The 22,700-nt window shown below is 38.1% G+C and overlaps 3 protein-coding genes across 5 annotated transcripts; 1 reads left to right on the top strand and 2 right to left on the bottom strand.

The window, feature by feature from the left end:
• Positions 1–765: 765 nt before the first annotated feature.
• LOC137742183 (AP2-like ethylene-responsive transcription factor PLT2) lies at positions 766–17,086 on the top strand. Of its 3 annotated transcripts, XM_068481970.1 has the most exons (9): positions 766–968; positions 1,072–1,450; positions 1,779–1,861; positions 1,981–1,989; positions 2,112–2,200; positions 2,331–2,404; positions 2,524–2,574; positions 2,660–2,736; positions 3,032–3,768. In XM_068481970.1, the coding sequence occupies exons 1-9, from the start codon at positions 821–823 to the stop codon at positions 3,766–3,768; spliced, it is 1,647 nt and encodes a 548-aa protein (XP_068338071.1). In that variant the 5' UTR covers positions 766–820. The 3 variants fall into 3 exon arrangements, with proteins under 3 accessions (XP_068338071.1, XP_068338070.1, XP_068338072.1); XM_068481969.1 differs by lacking the exons at positions 1,981–1,989; positions 2,112–2,200; positions 2,331–2,404; ... (1 more) ...; positions 2,660–2,736; positions 3,032–3,768 and adding an exon at positions 16,104–17,086 and having other exon boundaries at positions 830–968; positions 1,779–1,869; XM_068481971.1 differs by lacking the exons at positions 766–968; positions 1,072–1,450; positions 1,779–1,861; ... (4 more) ...; positions 2,660–2,736; positions 3,032–3,768 and adding exons at positions 14,423–14,701; positions 16,083–17,086.
• Positions 17,087–17,197: 111 nt separating this feature from the next.
• On the bottom strand, positions 17,198–19,227 carry LOC137742184 (zinc finger A20 and AN1 domain-containing stress-associated protein 8-like). Its single transcript, XM_068481972.1, has 3 exons — positions 19,127–19,227; positions 18,922–19,007; positions 17,198–18,111 (listed from the first exon to the last, which is right to left on the bottom strand). The coding sequence occupies exon 3, from the start codon at positions 18,081–18,083 to the stop codon at positions 17,574–17,576; it is 510 nt and encodes a 169-aa protein (XP_068338073.1). The 5' UTR covers positions 18,084–18,111; positions 18,922–19,007; positions 19,127–19,227; the 3' UTR covers positions 17,198–17,573.
• Positions 19,228–20,154: 927 nt separating this feature from the next.
• LOC137741780 (zinc finger A20 and AN1 domain-containing stress-associated protein 8-like) lies at positions 20,155–22,309 on the bottom strand. The gene is made up of 3 exons (XM_068481498.1): positions 22,185–22,309; positions 21,958–22,036; positions 20,155–21,077 (listed from the first exon to the last, which is right to left on the bottom strand). Exon 3 carries the CDS (start codon positions 21,047–21,049, stop codon positions 20,531–20,533), a length of 519 nt encoding a protein of 172 aa, XP_068337599.1. The 5' UTR covers positions 21,050–21,077; positions 21,958–22,036; positions 22,185–22,309; the 3' UTR covers positions 20,155–20,530.
• Positions 22,310–22,700: the final 391 nt, after the last annotated feature.

Here is a 22,700-nt window from a genome sequence, read left to right as displayed (position 1 = left end):
TTACGTAGAGTTTGAGAGTGGGAGATGATTTGCAGAGCGTGGGAATGCTGGGCTTTCGGGAGTCATTTGTTGCACTTAACGAGGTCGAGAGTTCCAATAAACCCTAGTGGGTAGAGAGAGAGAGAGAGAGAGAGAGAGAGAGAGAGGGTTGGTTGGACTTTTCCAAATTGGAATTTAGGGTTTGTATCAGTACAAAGACTGATTTGGAGCTCGGCTTGTAGTTTAGTGTGACACTCGTGTCTCTTTAATTTAGTTTATGGTGATTGAGATAGCAAACACTAATTTTATATAATTAGAAACATATTTTTTTTATATAATTATTGTGGTAATACTTGATTCTGAAATGTTGGAATATGGTGTTAAGAGTCAGATCAGTCAGTGTTAGAGCAGCCTAAAAGGACCACTGTCAAAGGGGTGACAAACACATTTTTATATAGTATTATTTAATTTTTTGTCATTGTTTGACACATAGAGTAAGACTATAGCAACCCTAGCTACCTAGTTTATGCTAATTCGTAGATTTTTTCTTTTCAGTCTCCTCCCCTCTTCTCTCATGTTCTCAAAACTACCTTCTTCTCTATACATAAAATCTAGAGAGGGAGAGAGAGAGAGAGAGAGATTTGCTGCTTCACCACTCTTCCAAACCCTAGCTATATAGTCACCTGGGTAAACATCTAATGTATCATCACTTCTTCTCCTCTCTAGCTTGCGGACACCGCTAGTTCTTTTTTTGGGTTTCTTTGAATAATGTCTTAACATTTTTATTTCCTTGTGCAGGAGAGGTTTTTGAGTTCTTGGAGAAGAGTTCAATCAAAGAAAAATGGGGTCAATGAATTCAAACAACTGGCTTTCCTTTCCTCTTTCTCCTCCTAATTCTTCCTTGCCATCACAACTCCACCCTTCTCATTCTCATCAGTTCTCTCTAGGGTTAGGAAGTGATACCATGGACAACCCTTTCCAAAACCAAGGTAATTCTTCTTTCTTTCCATGCATATTTTTTTTTGTAGGTTTTTTTTCCTTTTCCTTCTCTCTATCTCTCTTCTCTCTTTAATACACTTTGTGATTTTGTAGAGTGGAATTTGATTAATACTCAAGGAAGCGACGAAGTTCCAAAGGTGGCTGATTTTCTTGGCGTGAGCAAATCCGAGAACCACTCAGATCTTGTAGCCTTCAACGATATTCAGGCCAATGATTCTGTCTCCGACTACTTATTCCCGAGCAACAACATAGTCTCTGTACAAAACACCGTTGTAGACAATTCTAGCAACTTTGATTTCCAAGAAAAATCCAACAGCCTCCAATCGTTGACTCTCTCAATGGGAAGTGGCAAGGGTTCTTCAGCCTGTGAAACCAGCACCGACAATACCAGCATTACCACTGTGGAAGCTCCCCCAAGGAGGACTTTGGACACATTCGGACAAAGAACATCTATTTATCGTGGTGTAACAAGGTCAATTTTTACATCCAATTTGGACACACTCAGATCTTGTAGTCTTGCTTTCATGGTCACAGGTGATCGAGGATTCGTGATCACTCACTCTTGAACTTTATATCAAGAGCTCAGATTACAACATCAAAATACATATATACATCTTCAACCCTTGATATCAAATTTATCTATTTTATCTTCAACTCTTGATATCAAATCTGAAAATAAGTGACCATGCATTCCTTGTTACCAGGTGACCAAGATAACATTTCTTTTCTTGATACATTAACATAAATTATTTTGCATATGTAAATATATATATATATATATATATATATATATAAAACAGGCATAGGTGGACAGGAAGGTATGAAGCTCATCTTTGGGATAATAGTTGCAGAAGGGAAGGACAATCCAGGAAGGGCCGTCAAGGTATTTATGCCTTATTCTCCTACAGCTAGGGTTTTATCTTTTTACCTCAAATGTCTCACTGATCATCAATTTCTTGATCTTCATCACGGTCATTGTTGTTTCGGGCATGGTTTTTCCAGTCTACTTGGGTAAGTACCAATTCTAACCAAATTTACGATGCTGAATTCTAGAAGCTGATGGTTTTGAACGTTTTTGATGTGAAAGCAATGTTCTTTCTTTTCTTCTTGTTCTTTTCAATTATTTTAAACAGGTGGGTATGACAAAGAAGAGAAAGCAGCTAGGGCTTATGACTTAGCTGCACTAAAGTATTGGGGAACATCTACTACTACAAATTTTCCAGTAAGTTAATTTATGCGAAAAAACGAATTAAAGGCTTGACAATGTGTCCAAAATAAAATAAGGGAAAGATAACGAGAGTTGTGTTTATATTCTATATGGCTTTTTAAGTAGTGTTGTACTATTGCTGCAGATCAGTAACTATGAGAAGGAGGTAGAGGAGATGAAGAACATGACAAGACAAGAATTTGTGGCAGCCATTAGAAGGTAAACGAAATAGAACAGATATATTTCCCATCTCGTAATTCATACCTTTTTCTGTTTCAAGAATTTGTTTCTTGCACTAAAAGGTGTTAACTTTTCTTTCCATTTAATTAAACTTTCAGGAAAAGCAGTGGCTTTTCTAGGGGAGCGTCCATGTATCGTGGAGTTACAAGGTACTAAACTAGCTAGCTAGGCACGCTTTGTCTCCATGTCTCTCTTTCTCTATTTCTCATTGTACAAAACAAAATCTTTGTTCAGGCATCACCAACACGGACGATGGCAAGCAAGGATTGGCAGAGTTGCCGGAAACAAAGATCTGTACTTGGGAACTTTCAGTATGTTTCTTACCCCATGCATACAATGCAATTATTGCATTGTATATATCACAAATATACAACTCACTATATACACACATAAATATTCCCATTAAAAATAAATAAAATTATGTGGGATTCATGCAAAACCACTTAGATAAATTAGTAACCTCATTTTTTATAGGTAATTTTTCTTTTACTTGTATAAATTAGTAATGCTTCTTTGGTGTATGACACTTAGTTGAAGTAAATGTGGTGCATGTAACATCATTCTTCGTCACATTTATGTGACTTTGATTGATTGAACTCTACATAGGTACTGAGGAGGAGGCAGCCGAAGCTTACGACATAGCAGCAATAAAATTCCGAGGCCTAAACGCCGTAACCAACTTCGACATGAGTCGATACGACGTGAAGAGCATTTTGGAGAGCAATACTCTCCCCATAGGAGGAGGGGCAGCAAAGCGTCTCAAAGAGGCTCAAGCACTGGAATCTTCCAGAAAACGTGAAGAAATGATAGCTCTCGGCTCCACCTTTCAGTATGCGGCTGCAGGAGCCGCCAGTTCATCAACCTCAGCCAGTCGTAATTTTCAAGCGTACTCTTTGTTGCAGCCTCAGTCAACCTTTGATCAAAATGTACAATCCCAGCCTCTACTAACTCTCCAAAACCATGACATTTCTCAGTACACCCACCATCATGACCCCTCTTCATACCAAAATTACATTCAAACCCAGCTTCAGTTGCACCAGACCCAGCAGCAATACCATCCTACCCAGCAATTCTATAACAGTTATGGACTTCAGAGTACACACCCAGCTTTGCTTCAAGGTCTTATGGACATGGGTTCTTCTTCTGGCGTGATGGATCACAACAATGGGAGCTCTAGTGGGAGCTATAGTGCTGGAGGGTATTTAGGGAATATTGGAATTGGGTTGGCTTCAAATTCAACAGCAAACAATGGAGTGGGTTCAGCAGAAGAGCTTGCACTTGTGAAGGTTGATTATGATATGCCTAATGGAGGAGGGTATGGGTATTTTTACAATGTGGAATGACTGAGGCTCGGATACTGAGATACTGTATGGGGAGATTAGTAATCTTGCCGTGGGGGAGATTAGTAATTTGTGATCGGGGGGACTTGAGGATGGATAGGAACAGTTTACTACCCCTTTTTTTTTTTGGGTGATTCTGAAGTAACAGGAGCTGATTTTCAATGCCTACACTAAGGACCTGGAGGACCTTTTATTTTGTTCTAGTATTTTGCTGCTGTTTTTTATTCGATCTTACATTGAACTCTGACCATAAATTAATCCCGTTGTGGTAAAACATGGTAGGATCAGTAGCATATGGGTGAAAGTTGAAACCCTAAATTTTGTGTGCATAAGATCTTTAGCACAGCTGCTGATGTAATTCTACTTGTGTTACCGTATGGACATTATTTCCAATTGAGTTTCCAACTTGTTTCAAATGCAAGTATTGTAATACACGTATATGATAACCTTTCAAATGCAAGTATTATAAGAAGTTCGGCTACTTTGTCTAGTGACTTTTGGTTTCAGGTGGTCTATTAACTCTTTTAATCATATTAAAGTGGATTTTCTTACACGTGAAGCCAAACGGCCACATGTATCTATTGGATATATATGCCAGGTGTATTGAATGTATGCTAGGTCAATTACAGATTGCCACATAAGCAGCAGCTTAAGACATAGACCATTGGTTGGTGAATTGTATATATAGAGTAATAGTTACTTGTATTAGATAAGTTTTTCAGTTGTAATAATAGTTTTGAGATATCAGAAATACATCTTCTTCTCCAAGTTTCTTCGTGCTTTTCAATTCTACAATCCTTTCATGAAGGTTAAGATGGTATCCAGAGCTTGAATCGCTTGCGCGCTCTTGGTGCTGGGTTAATTTTCCGCTGCTCACTTGAAGTTTGATGGTGATTTTGTTTCATTTTTCCTCTGTTATTTGGTGCGATATAGCTGTACAGTCTTGCAGTTCTTGCTGTTTGTGAAATTTTTTTTTACATATTGATGAATGTTTGAAGGCCGATGCCGTACTGTAAATCATTCCTATTTTGTTGATTGTTGAGATGTTCCAAGGCCGATGCCAAGAACGAAGTGTTGTTATGATTTTCTTGATTCTTTGATGAAGGCCGATGCCGTGTATTTGATTCTTGAAGATTTGTAGATTGTTATAGTTTGCAATTGATTTGTTGGTAGTTTCTTCATCCGTGCTCTGGTTTTTGGGCGAAATTTGGTTACTTTTTCATCTGGGTTTTTCTTGCTGTGGTGTAATTTTCTTTGGGTATCGGTTGATATCTTGATTTGATCTTTTGGGCATATCTTACTGTTAGTAATCATGTCGACTTCTGTAAAGATTGAGAGTTTGTTGGGAATGCTCACTATTAAGCTCAATGATGAAAACTTTATCAAATGGAGTTTTCAATTTTGCTCTGTGCTTCGTGGATACGATCTTCTTGATCATTTCACGGGTGAATCAGTTTGTCCTCCCAAGTTTGTGCTTATTCCTGATCTTGGTGTTACGAATGAAATTAGTACTGCTTATAAAGAATGGGTTAAGAAAGATATGGCATTGCTTAGTCTTTTAATTGCTACACTAAGTGATGATGCGATTGAGCATGTAGTGGGATGTAAGACTTCACATGAGGCCTGGATAGCTTTGCACGATCGCTATATGTCTGTTTCTAAAGCTAGTGTGAACCATTTGAAAGCTGAATTACACACTATGCAAAAGGGTGGTGATTCTATTGATAAATACTTGCTGAGATTAAAGGGTATTAGGGATCAACTACAAGCAGCTGGTGAAAAGGTTTGTGATAATGATCTTATCATTGCTGCTCTTACTGGTTTACCTCCTGACTATGATATGATTCGAACTGTCATATTCGCAAGGGATAGTCCTATTACATTTAAGGAATTCCGAGCACAGTTGATTGGTGCAGAAAAGAATATTGAAAGTCGGGTGCAATCTTTAGTTCACAGTATGGCTGCCATGTATGTAAATGGTCATTCTCCCCTTGGTGTTGGTATGACTTCTTCCAGTTCATCAGATTCATATATGGTTGGTTCTGCTCCAGCTTCTCCGAGCTTTGGTTATGGTTTTACTGGTTCTACTTCTCAGACTTTGTCTCAATCCTCTTCTCAAGGAGGCTATCAGTCGAATGGTAATGGTCCTCTTGCTGGAAATGGTTTTTCATCCAATTCTAATAATGGTGGTAATCAAGGGCAGAGATATTTTGGTAATGGAAGTACTAGCTCTAACTCATACAGGCCTAGAGGAAATGGGGGCTATAAGCAGAGGTTCAATGGATCTAACAGAGGTAATTCTTGGCAATCCTGGTCAGGCAACACTTCCAATCGATATGATGCAATGCCAGAGTGTCAAATTTGCTCCAGAAAAGGTCATGTTGCAGTTACATGTTTGTACAGAAACGATAGTGGACAGCCAATACAAGAGTGTCAGATTTGTGGTAAGAAAGGGCATATTGTTCTCAATTGCAGGCTTAGAGGCAACTATGCATATCAAGGCACTCCACCTCCCGCTTCTTTATCTGCCAATTATGCCAATCAAGGGTTTCATCCTCAGAATCCATCTTATGTTCAATATGTTCCTCCTGCATCACAGTATATCTCTCCAAGCAATTTCCCTCCATTTACTCAGTATTCGACTCAGCATCTTGCAGTTCCTTATTCATCTCAAATCATACCTCAGGGTAATTTGCATTCTCCTCCACCTTTCTTTCCAGCAATGACAGCTCAGAATTCTAATGAGTCTGCAGGAGGTGACTCGTGGATTGTGGACACAGGAGCATCTCACCACATGAGTCCTGATGTCACTGTCCTAACTCAAGCTGCTCCCTATGAAGGCACTGAGAAGATTGTTGTAGGCAATGGTGAAGGTCTGGAAGTTAAACACATTGGTCATGGCACTTTGCAAACTCCATCTCATATGTTACATCTCAAAAACATACTCCATGTTCCTATGCTAACTGTGAACTTACTTTCTGTCAAGAAGCTTTGTGCCGATAATCAAAGTTGGTTTATTTGTGATGACTCACAGTTTTTTGTGCAGGACAAGGCAACAGGGGTGCTTCTACATCAAGGAAAGAGTAGCAATAATGAACTATTCAAGATTCCAGTCCATGTCTTTCCAACAGTGATGAGCTCAGGTGCTATTTCTCCATCTTCTGGTTTCTTGGGACAGGCAGTAAAGTCCTCTTTGTGGCATCAGAGATTGGGTCATCCATCCAATGACATTTTAGCTACTATACTTAAGCATTCTAATGTTTCTTGTACTACTGATGATAATGCTAGTATCTGTTCACATTGTATAAGTGGGAAAATGAGCAGATTACCTTTCTTAGACAGGATAGATAAAGTTGATATACCATTTTACAAAATTCATAGTGATGTTTGGGGACCATCTCCTACTATTTCTATGGAAGGCTATAGATACTATGTGTCCTTTATAGATGAAGCCACTAGATTTGTATGGATATTCCCATTAATAAATAAAGCTGAAGTTTTTGGTACATTTCTCAGATTTTGTGCGTATGTTAACAATCAGTTTCATGCTAGAATTAAGATCTTACAAACTGATGGTGGTGGTGAGTTTATGAGCACTGTCTTTAAGACTTATCTGGATAATAATGGAATATTGCATCATATATCTTGTCCCTACACACCTCAGCAGAATGGATTGGCCGAAAGGAAACACAGACATCTTATTGAAACAGCAATTACTCTGTTATCTGTTGCTAAGCTTCCACAAAAGTTTTGGTTTTATGCAGTTGCACATGCTGTCTTTCTCATCAATCGAATGCCATGTAAGATACTCAAGATGGACTCTCCGTTTAGTAAGTTGTTTGGTCAGCAACCTGAGTTGGGATCATTGCGAGTATTTGGATCTGCCATTTATCCTTACTTGAGGCCCTATAATATTCATAAGTTACAACCTAGGTCCACACAATGTGTATTTCTAGGTTATTCTTCAGGATATAAGGGTGCTCTTTGCTATAATATAGTGACTAGCAAGGTGATTATTTCACGGCATGTTTTATATGATGAAACTTGTTTTCCTTATAAGGATTTAGAGTCTCTCAAGAGTTCTAGTCAATCTCAGTCTCCTGCCATACAGAGTTCAAGGCCTATCATTGTTACACTGCCTTCTCCAGCATCTCTACCTCACACTGCATCTTCTCCTCAGTTTAATACTCATGGAGTGCATCACTCATCTACATCCACTTCAGCTACTGATGGTTCTCACCGGTTATCATCATCATCTCAGGACTCTGGCTCCAGTGCTACACATAGTTCACATGCTACTCTTTCCCATTCTACCCCAATGTTGCCTGTCCTCCAATCCAGTCAGCTTCAGGTTGTTTTACCAAGTCTTGCTTCTCCTATTGTTATTCCTTCACAATCTGCTTCTCTTCCACAGGGTATTCAAACTAGATTGAAAACTGGTACAATTTCACGACAGGATTATTCTGCTCTTTCTGCCAATTTTCCTGAAGTGCAGTCCTTAATTTTAAGTGCAGATAGTCCCTTTTCTGGAGGGTTTACATTTGTTGCTGATATTGTTGATGCTTCAGAACCTACAACATTTAAACAGGCTTCTCAGATTCCTCACTGGCAGGTTGCAATGCAAGAAGAATTTGACGCACTACAAACTCAAGGTACTTGGGTTCTTGTCCCTTCTTCTTCTGAAAAAAATGTTATAGGCAGTAAGTGGGTCTATAAAATTAAAAAGAACTCTGATGGTACAATATCTCGCTACAAGGCTAGGCTTGTTGCTCAAGGTTTTAGTCAACAGAAAGGTTTGGACTACACATAGACTTTTAGTCCCGTGGTTAGGCATACCACTGTGCGTTTGGTCTTAGCTTTAGCTGCAACACATAAATGGGATCTTAGGCAGCTAGATGTCAAAAATGCATTCCTTCACGGTGATCTGCAAGAGGAGGTTTATATGACACAGCCTAGAGGTTTTGTGCATCCTGATTATCCTACACATGTTTGTAAGTTAGTCAAGTCTTTATATGGGCTTAAACAAGCCCCTCGGGCTTGGAATGATAAATTCACCAGTTACTTGCAAACAGTGGGGTTTCAAGCATCACTCTCTGATTCCAGTTTGTTTGTGAAGCAGAGTGGTGATGATGTGGTCATTCTTTTGTTGTATGTTGATGATATAATCATCACCGGATCTAGCTCTACACTGGTTCAATCTGTGATAGACACTTTAGGTGCAGTCTTTGATCTCAAAGACATGGGAAAATTGGCCTATTTTTTGGGACTTCAAGTGGAATACAAGTCTAATGGTGATATATTTGTTAACCAAGCCAAGTATGTCACGGATCTTATACATAAGGCTGGGATGGATGATTGCAAGCCTTGTGCAACACCTTGCAAACCTCACAATCAAGTTCTTACTACTGAGGGTACTCTTCTGTCTGATCCCACACACTATAGGAGTTTGGTTGGAGCATTGCAATATCTAACCTTCACTAGGCCAGACATTGCTTTTGCTGTTAATACTGTCTGTCAATACATGAACTCACCAACAGATGTTCATTTTGGTATGGTTAAACGTATTTTACGATTTCTGCAAGGGACTCTCCGTTGTGGTCTTACATATACATCAGGGACTTCCATGGCATTGTCTGCATTCAGTGATTCCGATTGGGCTGCCGATCTCAACACTCGAAGGTCTATCACCGGATATGTTGTTTATTTGGGGGACAATCCGATATCTTGGCAATCAAAGAAGCAAGCTTCTGTTTCAAGGAGTTCTACAGAGGCCGAGTATAGGGCTCTTGCACATACAGCTGCTGATATAGCATGGATCAGGCTTATTCTTCGAGATGTCCATCAGTTCCTGTCCTCACCTCCCTTAATTCATTGTGATAATCAGTCGGCTATAACACTTAGCTTGAATCCAATTCAGCATTCTCGGATCAAGCATTTGGAAACTGACTTTCACTTTGTTCGTGAGAGGGTACAGAAGGGTGACTTGGTGATTCAGTATGTTTCAACCAAAGATCAGGTGGCTGATGTTCTCACGAAAGGTCTTCATGGTCCTGATTTCCTTACCACTGCTTCAATCTTAAGCTTGCCTATCCCAGCTAAGATTGAGGGGGGGTATTGGATATATATGCCAGGTGTATTGAATGTATGCTAGGTCAATTACAGATTGCCACATAAGCAGCAGCTTAAGACATAGACCATTGGTTGGTGAATTGTATATATAGAGTAATAGTTACTTGTATTAGATAAGTTTTTCAGTTGTAATAATAGTTTTGAGATATCAGAAATACATCTTCTTCTCCAAGTTTCTTCGTGCTTTTCAATTCTACAATCCTTTCATGAAGGTTAAGAGTATCCACGTATATGAGGCTAAAAAATTTGTCAGGGCTATGGATGTGAGGATGTGATGTAAAAGTCCTACATCATGTGGGAGATAAACTGAGATATTGTACGGGACTTATAAGCATGCAGTTGGTATGCTCGTATTGTGATTGGTTTTATATTAGAACCTCAATAATATTAAGGCTAGTTTGATATTGTTTTGCTTTAAAACAACTTATGCCCTATGCCCTGTTGTGATTATAAACAATTGTGAAATAAAATAGTCAAGTGTTTGCTAAACTATATTAATCAAAATGCTTTTAGAAGAATGAGTAGTGTTGTAGTGTTTGGTGAACTTTTATGTACAAGTATTGTGATTGTGTACAATAACCAAAATTAATATAATGTTGAATGTGTGATTAATTTTATTTCTGAGGTGATTTTATTAATTTCATCATTTAAGAAAAAAAAATAATGGTAAGTTTTTAAGGTGTTTATTGTTCTTGGTTCAGCTAAAAAGAAAAGGTCTTTATTATTTTCATTATAAAAAAAAAAAAGCCTTCAAGCTATCGTTTCAATTTCAGATCAGAAACTACGGGAGGTTGTGAAGATGTTGAGCTCTACCACTTGTATAATCATCATGATTCTAAAAGGCGCTAATCAAACAACAAGCAGGAATTAACATGACAAATCATTGAACACGGACCGCTTGCCGGACTCCAAAATTTCTCCACACGGACGGCTTGCTGGACTCCAAAATTTCTCCCCTATTGATGATATAAAAATAAATAATCAATAAAATTACTTGTGGCTAGTGCCTAGAGAGAGACTCTTTCAGATCATGGGAGTTTTTTCAAATCGACTACTTTTAGCTCAATATATACATCCCTTTCCAATCCTGAAATCAAAATTAGATTTTATAGAGTTTTCTGCTAATACATTATTAGCTACATTATATGCTTCAATAACAATAACAAGGCGTATGGTAATAGGTAAATTTAATTTCTTGAACATTTTTTTTTTTCGTATCTAAATCTATTGGGAAAGGAAAATTAAACTTATTCTTCAACAGCAAGGCATGCACATTAAATTGGTTATAAACTGAATTACAAGTGACCTGTGACCATGTAAAATGAGTGAACTTATTTATCATTCTTCAATTATGAGTATGATAATTGGCATGAAATGCTACGTAAAAAGCTAGTCTAAATTTTACAGTTGCTGAAAATCAAGACAGATTTTTTTTTTTTTTTTTTCTATGAGAGAAAATGTAAGAATTTGATAAGGTTAAGGGAGAAATTCTTGGTTTGATTTGTTTGAAGAATTTGAGATATTGGAGGAAACTAAGTTGAGAATGAATATTTTTTTTTCTTCCATGTTTTTGCCAGTGGGTTGTTGTTTCTGTTGGCCGATATATCATAACTTTACCAGAAGTTTGTGGGTTTTTCTTAGCAGGTTTTACATGAGCGGAGCCCATTATACCAAATAGTGACCTAAATTTCATTCGATGTAAACTCAAATACTCTAGAGTCCTTACACAAACTCATTCTAAAAATCTTGGACGACGGAAAACCATCCCTGTCACGTTCAAACGCCTATTAAAGAAGACGACAACTCTGGACAGGGAGGAGGAAGCTAATTAGAATGGATCCATTCGTTGATGTAGCACAACCAAAATGGAAGAATTTGCAACCGCTAAAGCAGTTTGCGAAGAGGGCAAGATAGTGAGCCGAATAAAACTCTACTTTTCGATCTTGGAGGAGATAGTTTGAAGGTGAGTGCATTGGACATTGAAAAGTACAAATGAAAAGTACTTGCTGCTAGTGTAGATGAGAGGTAGAAAGTAAGGACATTTTGTTTCGGCCTCATGTTTTGTAACTTGCATATGCAGGATTTTTCAGTGCTATATTCTTGTTTCAAAGGATTGTAATTTTATTAGAAAATCGTGAACCGCTTTATGCTAGAGATTAAAAAGAGGAATAAAAAGGATTCAATTCTAAAGAGGTGAACAAGGGGCTTAGAGCATCTGAGTTGTCAATGATGAAAAGCTGGAAAGTAAAGCGGTCGATGAGGTTATCATGCTAGGTGGTGGCAGTCGAATCCCGACGATCAAAAGATGTTGAAGGATGGGTTTGCTGAGGCAGAGCCAAATGAAAGGATGTAAAATTGTGTAGCCTATGGGCCTATGGGGCTGCTTAGAAGCCAGAGATCATGGAGAGGGATACAGGAGCATGAGTGTGATATATAAGAAAGTGAGATTTAAAGGAATGTTGAATATGTAAGGTGAATTTCACTAAACCGTATATATCAACCACATCATTATCATATCTTCTACGTTTTTGCCAGTGGGCTGTTCTTTATGTTTGCAGATCTATCATATCTTTACCAATAGTTTTTTGGGTTTTTCTTACAAAGTTTTACATGGGTGGAGCCTATTATACCAAACAATGGCGGAAATTTCTTTCGATGTAAACTTGAATCTCTAGAGTTCATACACAACCTCATTCTGAAAATCTTAGAAGACGGATAAACCATATGTGGCAGTCAAATCCCAACGGTCAAAAATATGTTGAAGGATTGGTTTGATGACACAGAGCCAGATGAAAGGATGCAGAATTGTGTAGCCTATGGGGCTGCTTAGGAAGCCAGAAAGCAAATGCTTGATCATGGGGCCAGGGATATAGAGCATGAAAGTGTGGTATATACGAAAGTGAGATTTACAAGAACGTTGAATATGTAAAGTGAATTTTGCTAAACCGTATATATAAGCCACACCATTATCACTTATTATCCATATTATGGAAATGCTACTTCTAAAGTGGGATTCTCCATGGATTCTCTGTTACCTGACATCTTAACATCAATTCCCTTACCAACATTATAAAACATTGTGCCAAAAATATGAGGGAGTGTTCATTGAGAGTTCGCTTTTGAGAGAGTCCTTCAACATTTCTCTTCGTCTTAACATGAGATCTAAAATTACCATGTAAATCTCACTCCATATGATATTATTCAAGCCGTGTATTTTAGAGATAGATCCTACTTTTGCTCGCATTACAGCCATCCACTTCCATCTCTGAAACCACTATCTAAAATGCACTACAGGCACCTCTTCAAGAGCACAAAAAGCAGAGAGAGAGTTGTGCCTTTACAATTTCATTGATCACAAAAATGTGTCCAACTTCTCCGTTGCACAAACGAATCCACCAAAGACAACCTGGAACCAGCCATTCGATTCTTTGTAGCTCCTTTCAAATGCAAGACACTTGTTAATGCTAGTTTTGCCATCAACCACTTCCATCTCCCAGAGACTATCTGTGTGCCCGATTTAGATTCCTTCACGTAGCAGTCGACGGAAATATTAAATCTGCATCAGATAATATGAATAGTTTTGTCGAGATGCAGAAACGTTGTCTGGAGGTTGGGCTTGAATTCTTCCGTTGGAGTACCACACCACCTTTGTATTTGCAAAGGACAACTTCGTGTTATAGATCCTGCTATTTCGGCGGATCATTCAGATCGAAGTCTCGGAAACATTAACATTCAGATCGTGTTTTCTCGATATGTAAGTGTTAGGTCGTACAGTTTGTAGTTTGGTGGTTTGTCGTTGGCACCACCCAGTGGTATAACAAAAGACTGACTGTGTTGCTAACATTCCAATCTTTTGTGTTAAGCAATCTTTTGGGGTTCCGCTTCCATGCTAAGTAGTATTAAATACTACGAGTATTGGATGACTTAGAACCACAATAAAAGCAATAACCCTAATTAATTCAAATCATTCAATCCTCGTAGCATTTACTGTTACGTAACATGGAAGAATTTTTCGATCTTTTGATTTATTTGCAAAGGTGTGCTTTATTAGGTTACTAATTAAGGAATAACGGGGTTTTCTTCTTGGTTTGATTTAATCTACGTCATAAACGTAGATAAATTTTAAACTATTTTTGGAAAGGATTGTTGTTGTGGAGTAGAATATCAATACACATAAAAGCATAAATTCTCCGTGCACAAACGTACACACATTCATATTTCTGCACACACATTGAAATTGTCAAAATGTATCAATAACATGTTGATTTTGGTTGCTATTAGACTATAGACATATTATCTATTATATATCGATATTCCGTTATAAAAAACAAACATCTATATCACAGCAGATTATTGAAATTTTTAAAAGTGATTTTAAAATAATAGATCACCCATAACACTTTTGAGGTAATGTTTGACAAACAAAATTTAAAATGTTTATAGACGCTTTTTTTTTTTATTAGAAGGTACGATTTGCTCCTAATAGAAACACTTATGAGCATAAGTGGGTATCCCATTTCCAAAGGGTCTTCGGGTCCTTCTCTTACAATGAATTGAGCCTCAAGCAAGCATCAAGGTCCCAACATAATAAAATAAATTAAATAAATAGAGAAAAGACAATTTTAAAGCGGGATTGCGAAATACCAGTGCCTCCATTAACCACTTGCCCAAGAAATAGAAGAGCCATCAACCTAAGGAGGGCAATTTGCACAAGCACAAGAAAAGCGCTCCATCAATCGCTTCTTCCAAGTTTTATAAATATATTTTTTAATATTGTCATTAGGCTTTCATTGATTTCTCTGTTAAGGTAAGGTCTCTGCTAAGCTTTGTATGTAATTCATCCTTTTATTTCTTGTTTTTTCATCTGGGTACTTTTTTTTTGCTGGATTTATGTATTTTTTCCCCGTGAATTCGAACCCAAATCGGGATTAAGGATTTAGATGATAAAAGTTGATGAATTTTTTTATTTACTAGTTTGTATTGGCCCTGTTCTTGATTTGCTAGGGATTGGAGGTTTTGTGTTTTTAGCTGATACTGCAGTGGATAAAGTTCATAGATTTCTGATTTTGGAGGACCCATTTGTGAATTGCTTCTGAATTTGGATAAAAAAAAAATCTGGGTTTGCAGTTACATCTGGGATTTGTTGTATTTTTTATTTTTTATTTTGGCAAATGTGATTTGTTGTACATGTGGTGAAAAGAATTGGATGTGTTTATTTGTTGTGAGATTCAATTTGGTGTTTCAATATCTCAAAGGGTGGAGGAATTTTGAAATTAGGGTTAGTGTTACTGAATTCCTTAGGAGCTAAATGTTGTTGCTTGAGAATTAATAAGCCTTTCTAAGACCTGGTTTTGGGTTTTCTAAATTCTGCCCGTTTCTCTGTTTGTTTGTAGGAGTTTAAGATTAGGATCACTTTTTTGGCTATGGAGAAACTTGATTTGTGGGTGAGATAGTATTGGGTTATATGGGATGTTCACCTTGCTTACACAACGAATTTAGCCAGCGTGGTGTTATGTTAAAAGTAGGACGACGGTGCAAGAATAGTACCTGATTCGTTTAGTTTTTCAGCTTGCTAGTATACTGCATATGATGCCGATATTCAAAATTCTGTTACAACCATCAGTTTTGGTGTGTCTTGTGTTCTTCACAGGATCATAAGTCTGTTTTACTTCCTTCAAATCCTTTGATTCTTATAGTTTTCTAGAAGAAATGCAGCATCAAATTTTGCATCCGTATTTGACATTCCTCCTTGATGCATATCTATGTAGTATTGTTCTCTGTCACTGTAAAATTGAACATCAAGCATAAATAGGTCATTGTAGTTATATGGTACCTACTTTTGTATTGGGTAGGCAGACCACATGGTACAAAGTAATTCGAACCTTGCCAAATTAAGAGCACTGCCGTATTGTAGTCTCTGCCTACTTTTGATTGGTGTTTCCCAACTGCATGATTGATATGTTATTTAGGTTCCCGTGTGGAATGATCATATTCGATTGTGGTCTGAATACTCGTCATATCTACAGGTTTCATTTACCCTCCCGAATTGTCATTGATTAGAAATTGTCAATAGTCAAATTGATTGCAGTCAACTGAAATTTTCTAGTATGTATCATGATGTTTGAGAAGTTTAACACATTGTATGATCTTACTCTTTCTTCTGAACTACTATGATGATCTTTTATCAGCACACGAAGTGACAAACAAAGGCAATGGTCAAGGCATACGCACAAGAGTACTCATACAAGCACCCATGGGAGCGGGTGACTTCCGCATCATGGAAAAAATTTGCAGATGCTGAAAACAAACGCACACTATCACATATCCTTGAAGTTGACACTCTGAACCACAAGCTTGATCCCAGCACAGGAAAGCTTTACACCACACGTGCTATCACTGTCCATGCGCCAGGACCATGGTTTCTTCGCAAAATTGTTCGCCAGGATGTCTGCCACTGCGTTGAGTCAACAGTTGTGGATGCGCAAGCACGATCAATGCAACTCACCACCAATAATATTAGCCTCGAAAAGTTTATAGAGGTGGAGGAGAAGATCAGGTACGATCCCCACCCAGAAAACCCAAATGGTTGGACATTATGCCGACAGGAGACTAGTATTCGAATCAAGCCTTTATCAGCATTGGCATCAATGGCAGAAAAGGTTGAACAACGCTGCGCTGAGAAGTTTGTGCAGAACAGTGCCAAGGGTAGAGAGGTTATGGAGAAGATATGCAAGTATCTCGAAGCTGAATCTAAAGGGATTTCTTTCTAACTTGAATCGGACTTTGTAGTGCTAGATCATGGGCTTGTGAACCCTTTCAAAGTAGAAAATAATTGAAGACGGAAAGTGGAGCCGTGGACAATTTAACCTCGAATCTCTGTCAGTCGAAATTTTGATATCGTAAAGTATTTGTTGTGAACTTCAGTTCTGCATCACTTTACATGTAGTTTTTGTAGTTTTGTTCTTGTGTTTGATGATTTACCCAATCTCCCTTGTTCATTATTTACCATTCAAAAGTTATCTAGTTTTACCCTGTTGAGGTGAAAAAATCTTATCGTTTTTGACTTAGCTCACAGTTATATGAAAAGAGGGGATGGTTGAACACAAAACCTCGGGTGCAAGGACCAAGCTACAAGTCTCTTGCCATTTTCCGCCAATAAAACTGCTATTTTCCATATCTTCTACAGTCTTAATGTTCTTCCTTCCTTTGACAACAGTTACATTTTGAGTTCAAAAATTGATCATAATCATATAGAAAACTAGTTCTTTAATCACATGCACGAAAACCCAATCGGCCAAAAATAGATCAAAAATCGATCGTAAATAGATACATGCATGGAAGCCACATCAATACTTTACAATACAAGATCAACTGACAATGTACTAGAAGAAACAAGTGCGATATGAACAGCGCATAGACACATTACGAAGATTAACCCGAACCATGTCCACCAAACCGGCATAGATACAACTTAAAGACACTGGAGCAACACATAAGCTTCTCCCAATCGCAACAAATACTGAGTTCTACAGAGTGCAGAGATGCCTAACTGGCCTTACCTTCCCCAGTAGATCTAATATTACAAAAGAGCAAGGCTAAGATACCGCTGCAGACTCTGAAGCTGTCTCATGGATGAAAACAAGCATCAATTTCGAAAATCAAACTTCACTGCATCACACTTAGATTTTACCAAGCTTCTCAGCTTTTACGACAGGGTTGGCTTTCGCAATAGCATCCTGTCCAGCAGTGAGATAATCGTAAGAGCAGTCATGTTTGTCTGAATAACGATGTACTGCACAAAAGAGGTGGCCACACCGACAATTGAACCCTGTTAATCCAACCCGCTTGTTGCAAGTGTTGCAACGTTTCGGGTCCTCTGGCTTTGGCTCACCAGATGACCCTGAACCAAAGGAAAAGGATGGTTGCGAAGAGAGATTTTTTGGCTCCATTGGATGGGGTTGAACATCCACAGAAGCAACATGCTCATTTGCGTTGATGCTTGATGTTCTGTTGACAATGCTTCCAAAGGATGATGCAGCAAGCTTCGCCTGCTCCTGTTTCAAGACCATGTCCTTGTGACACTTGGAGCACATATTCATAGTAGCCGCACTTCCAAAAAACCCACAATTGTTTACGCACAAAATAGGACCTTCAGGGGCAGATTGACATCCAGTCTCCTCGTGCTCCATCTTTTCAACTTACCTGCAAAGAGAAAACCTGAAACCCAAAGTTCAAATTCAACCTCAGATTTCTCACCACTAGCAATTACAATAACTTCACAAACTACCCAAAACTTGACCTTTGACTCTCAAATTTTGACTAATCATCCAAATAAATAATCCACACAAAAACCCCAAATTAATAATTTGCAGATTTCCCCTAAAAACACCGAATCAACAAAAACTGGGTAATCAACATAAAATCCCAAAATGCAAATTTGCAAAGAACCCCTTAGAAACCTAAATCAACAAAAACCCAAACTTGGTCAGCTATACAAGCACCTATGAAGCACGGATACTTCAGTTGCGCATATCCTGTATCCGATACTTCATCGCATACAATATATATCATGGTAAAAGGATACGGATTTAACTTTATGGATACACGTATCCCACATTTGGGAAACAAGTATCCAGCTTTTAGATACCTTTACACTTTGAAATGAAAAATTAAGATGAGAAATTAATACGAAACAGAGCTTTAGTTGAAAGTTGATGAATACGACGTGCTTGCCTCTAATTGGAATAGTGAATTAACTATCACACTTCTTTTGCAGATAAAGAGAATAGATTTCCAACTTTTTTTCTCTAACAAATCAAATGAACTTGAATTTGGATATTTAGAGTTAAAATATGATTTAAATATATATTTTTATTGTCGTATCATATACATATACATATACATACATCCCAAATTGCAAATTTGCAGAGAACCCCTGAAAACACTTAAAATCAATAAAAAAAACCTGACTTTGGTCAGCTATACAAGCACAATATACAAATCCATATACATACACAGAAACCCTACCCTGTTAAAAGAAAATCTCTTGAAATTGCACGTCTGAAACCGATTCCCGAGCTCAGAATCGCATCGAACACGGAGCCCCTATTCACCTAAAAAAACCAAGAATTAAACATCAGAGTCGGCAATCGAATACGAAGGGTCGAAAAAACTGAAACCAAATACACAAATCAAGCAGTAATTGAAATTAGGGGATTTTCAAAACCCTAACCCTAGCAGATTTTGGATCGCCCGAGGGGAGAGAAATCGAGGGCCAGCAAGAAAGAGAGAGTCCCGTTTCACTATTTTCCTGTGCGACGCTCTCGTGCATTTTAATAACGACCATTTCTATTATGATGTCAACGTGGCGGTTTTCTATTGGCGGGAGGTCTTACCTCAATCGGCACTAATTTCCTCTTTTGTCCCTTTTTGTCAGGGAACTAATATATTCTCCTTTATGGAAGGGGATTCTCTGCGGATATATTTTGTGGGAATCCTAGAAATTCCCACATTCTAATCGTTCACCGTATATCATGTGGTTAGTTTTCGTCAAATAGTATTTGTGTTTAATTTTAAATTAAATAATTTTTTATCGTACGATACACGATGAATGGTTAAGATATCCGAATTCCTAGGATCCCTACAAAGTGGATCCGGATGGAATCCAATTCCCTCCTTTATCAGCACACCCAGTGACAAACAAATCGATGCTGAAGGCATAAACACAATACCACGTACAAGGGAATATTTCTACTCACCATCTTATTTATTACTATCACATGAGTTTAAATTTTAAGATTTGTGGAGTGAACAACCTAAATTTCAAATTTTAAACTCATCAAACGGTGATAGATAGGATAATGAACATTACCATCACTTGAAGGTATACAACACCCATGGGTGCAAGATGGTCCGCATTCGGACTTGTTCCACACAAACAGGTGAACCGGTTGCTAAACCCCAAAATTTCTCCGTGGAGGGAGTGACTTCCACATCGGGTAAAAAATTTACTAATACTAAAACGAACACACACTATCACATACAACAATGATATACGAGGAGAGAGTTGAACACAAAACCTCGGATACAAGGACCAAGCTACAAGTCCTTTTCCCGTGTTAACTGCCAGTAAAACTGAAATTTTCCGCGTCTTTTACCGGCCAAGTGTTATTTCCCTTGACAACAGTTACAGTCTGAGTTCAAAAATTGATCATAACAGTATAGAGAACTAAATCTTTAAGAACACGCATGAAAACCCGATCGACCAAAGAGGAAGAGTAAATAGAATTATGCATGGAAACCACATCGATACTTTACAATACAAGATCCACTGACAATGTACTAGAAGAAACAAATGCGATATAAACAGCGCCGAGACACATTACGAAGATCAACCCGAACCATGTCCACCAAACCAGCATAGACTACAACTTAAAGACACTGGAGCAACACATAAAGTTCTTCCAATCACAACAAATAGAGAGTTCCTCAGAGTGCAGAGATGCCTAAACCGCCTTGCCTCAATAGATGTAACATTATAACGGGGCAAGCGCCAAGATACCGCTGCAGACTCTGAAGCCATCCCGTGGATGAAAACAAGCATCAATTTTGAAAATGAAACTTCACTGCACCAGGCTTAGATTTTATCGAGTTTCTCAGCTTTTACGACAGGGTTGGCTTTCGCAATAGCATCCCGTCCAGCAGTGCGATAATCGTACGCACAGTCATGTTTGTCTGAATAACGATGTACTGCACAAAAGAGGTGACCACACCGACAATTGAACCCTGTTAATCCAACCCGCTTGTTGCAACTGCTGCATCGTTTTGGGCCCTCTGGCTTTGGCTCACCAGATGACCCTGAACCAAAGGAAAATGATGGTTGTGAACTGATAGTTTTTGGCGCCACTGTCTGAGATTGAATATCCACAGGAGGAGCAGCAACAACGAGCTCATTTGCATTGATGCTTGATGTTCCGTTGACAATGCTTCCAAAGGATGATGCAGCAAGCTTTGCCTGCTCCTGTTTCAACATCATATCCTTGTGGCACTTGGAACACATATTCATAGTAGCCGCACTTCCAAAAAACCCACAATTGTTTACGCACAATATAGGACCTTCAGGGGCAGCTTGACATCCAGTCTCCTCGTGCTCCATCTACTCAGTTTACCTGCAAAGAGAACACCTGAAAACCAACAATTTAATGGGGGACAGCTCAGTAAAAGCGGAAATTCACAAGCCCCCTATGCAACAAAAGAACAAACACATGCAACAACTTACCAAACACCATGTATAATTAAAACAATGCTCGCAGTATAATTTAATGCTGCTTGTCTATAAGCAATGTAAATACTAAATTCTTGTTGGAAAGGCACAACTTGTTAAGACTGTATACGATTCCATGTTACATAATATCAAGGAATGTAAAGTCAGGGTATTGCATTATCTTTATAATTCCCACACAACTAATCTTTGAGCAGAAACCGTTTAGATTTCAATCCAGAAATCTCATAGAACATCCTTAACAACATCCAGAGATGTTAAACCAGTAAAAATTCTTTTTGAATTGTATCACAAGGACATATGCTTGCAAATTCAATAAGATAAAAGAAAACAGAAAACCTGCTAAAAATCAGAAGTAAAATCTTTATTAGAATACCCGAACGCACATTCTTCGTGACAACAAGTATTAGTAGTCAAGCCACACAAACACCTATCAACGAACTGAGAGCAAATATATACAAAAGAATAAATTCAAATACAAAATAAAAATGAAATCTAATTATGATAGACCTTTTCATTTGTGCCAAAGTTCAAATTCAACCCCAAAATTGAACTAAATAATCATTCGAATAATACTGCGCATAAAAACCCAAAATTGCAAATTTGCAGATAACCCCTAAAAACACCTGGAATCAACAAAACTGCGTAATCAACACAAAAATCCCAAATCCCAAATTTGCAGAGAACCCCTCAAAAACACCTAAAATCAACAAAAAAACCCGAACTTGGTCAGCTAAACAAGCACATGTATAAATATACATACACATACACAGAAGTCGTACCCTGTTAAAAGAAAAACTCTTGAAATTGAACCTCTGAAACCGATTTCCCGAGCTCAGAATCGCATCGAACACGCAGCCCCTGTTCATACAAAAAACCAAGAATTAAAATCAGAGCCAGCAATCGAATACAAAGATCAAAGAAAGCCCTCGATCAAAAGCAGAAAACTTGAAACCGAATTCAAAGAAATCAACAGTGATTGAAATTAGGGGATATTCAAAACCCTAACCCAGCAGATTTTGGATCGCCCGAGGAGAGAGAAAGCGAGAGCCAGCCAGAGAGAGAGAGAGAGAGAGAGAGAGAGAGAGAGTCGTGTTTCTCTGTTTTTCGTTTTCCTGCTCGACCCTCTAGTGCAATTTAATAACGACTATGTCTACCATGAGTCCGACGTGGCGGGATCCTATTGGCTCTCGTGAATTTCCCTTTTTGTCCCTTTTCTCAGGTGTAGTAATAAGGGTTTTCGAAAAGATTGGGAAATATGCTGGTGAGGTTTGGTGGAGTGGCCGGTTAACCACATTCGTAATGTTGAGATCTTTTTCTTTTCCAAGTAAAAACCATTGTTTAGGATGACGGAAATACGGTTCAGTACATAAATGTAATAAAATAATTTGTTGGATAATTAAAAAAACTTAACTGATTATATTATAACACTCAGTATATCAGATCGTTTCTGGCACACTAAAAAAAAAAATTTGATTGAATACCAAACCCGTTTTGGATTTGATAACATGAGTTTGTCTAGAGT

The sequence above is a fragment of the Pyrus communis genome, chromosome 8, assembly GCF_963583255.1.
Source record: "Pyrus communis chromosome 8, drPyrComm1.1, whole genome shotgun sequence".
In the NCBI taxonomy this organism is placed as follows: domain Eukaryota; kingdom Viridiplantae; phylum Streptophyta; class Magnoliopsida; order Rosales; family Rosaceae; genus Pyrus; species Pyrus communis.
This window is presented reverse-complemented; position numbering and strand designations above follow the sequence as displayed.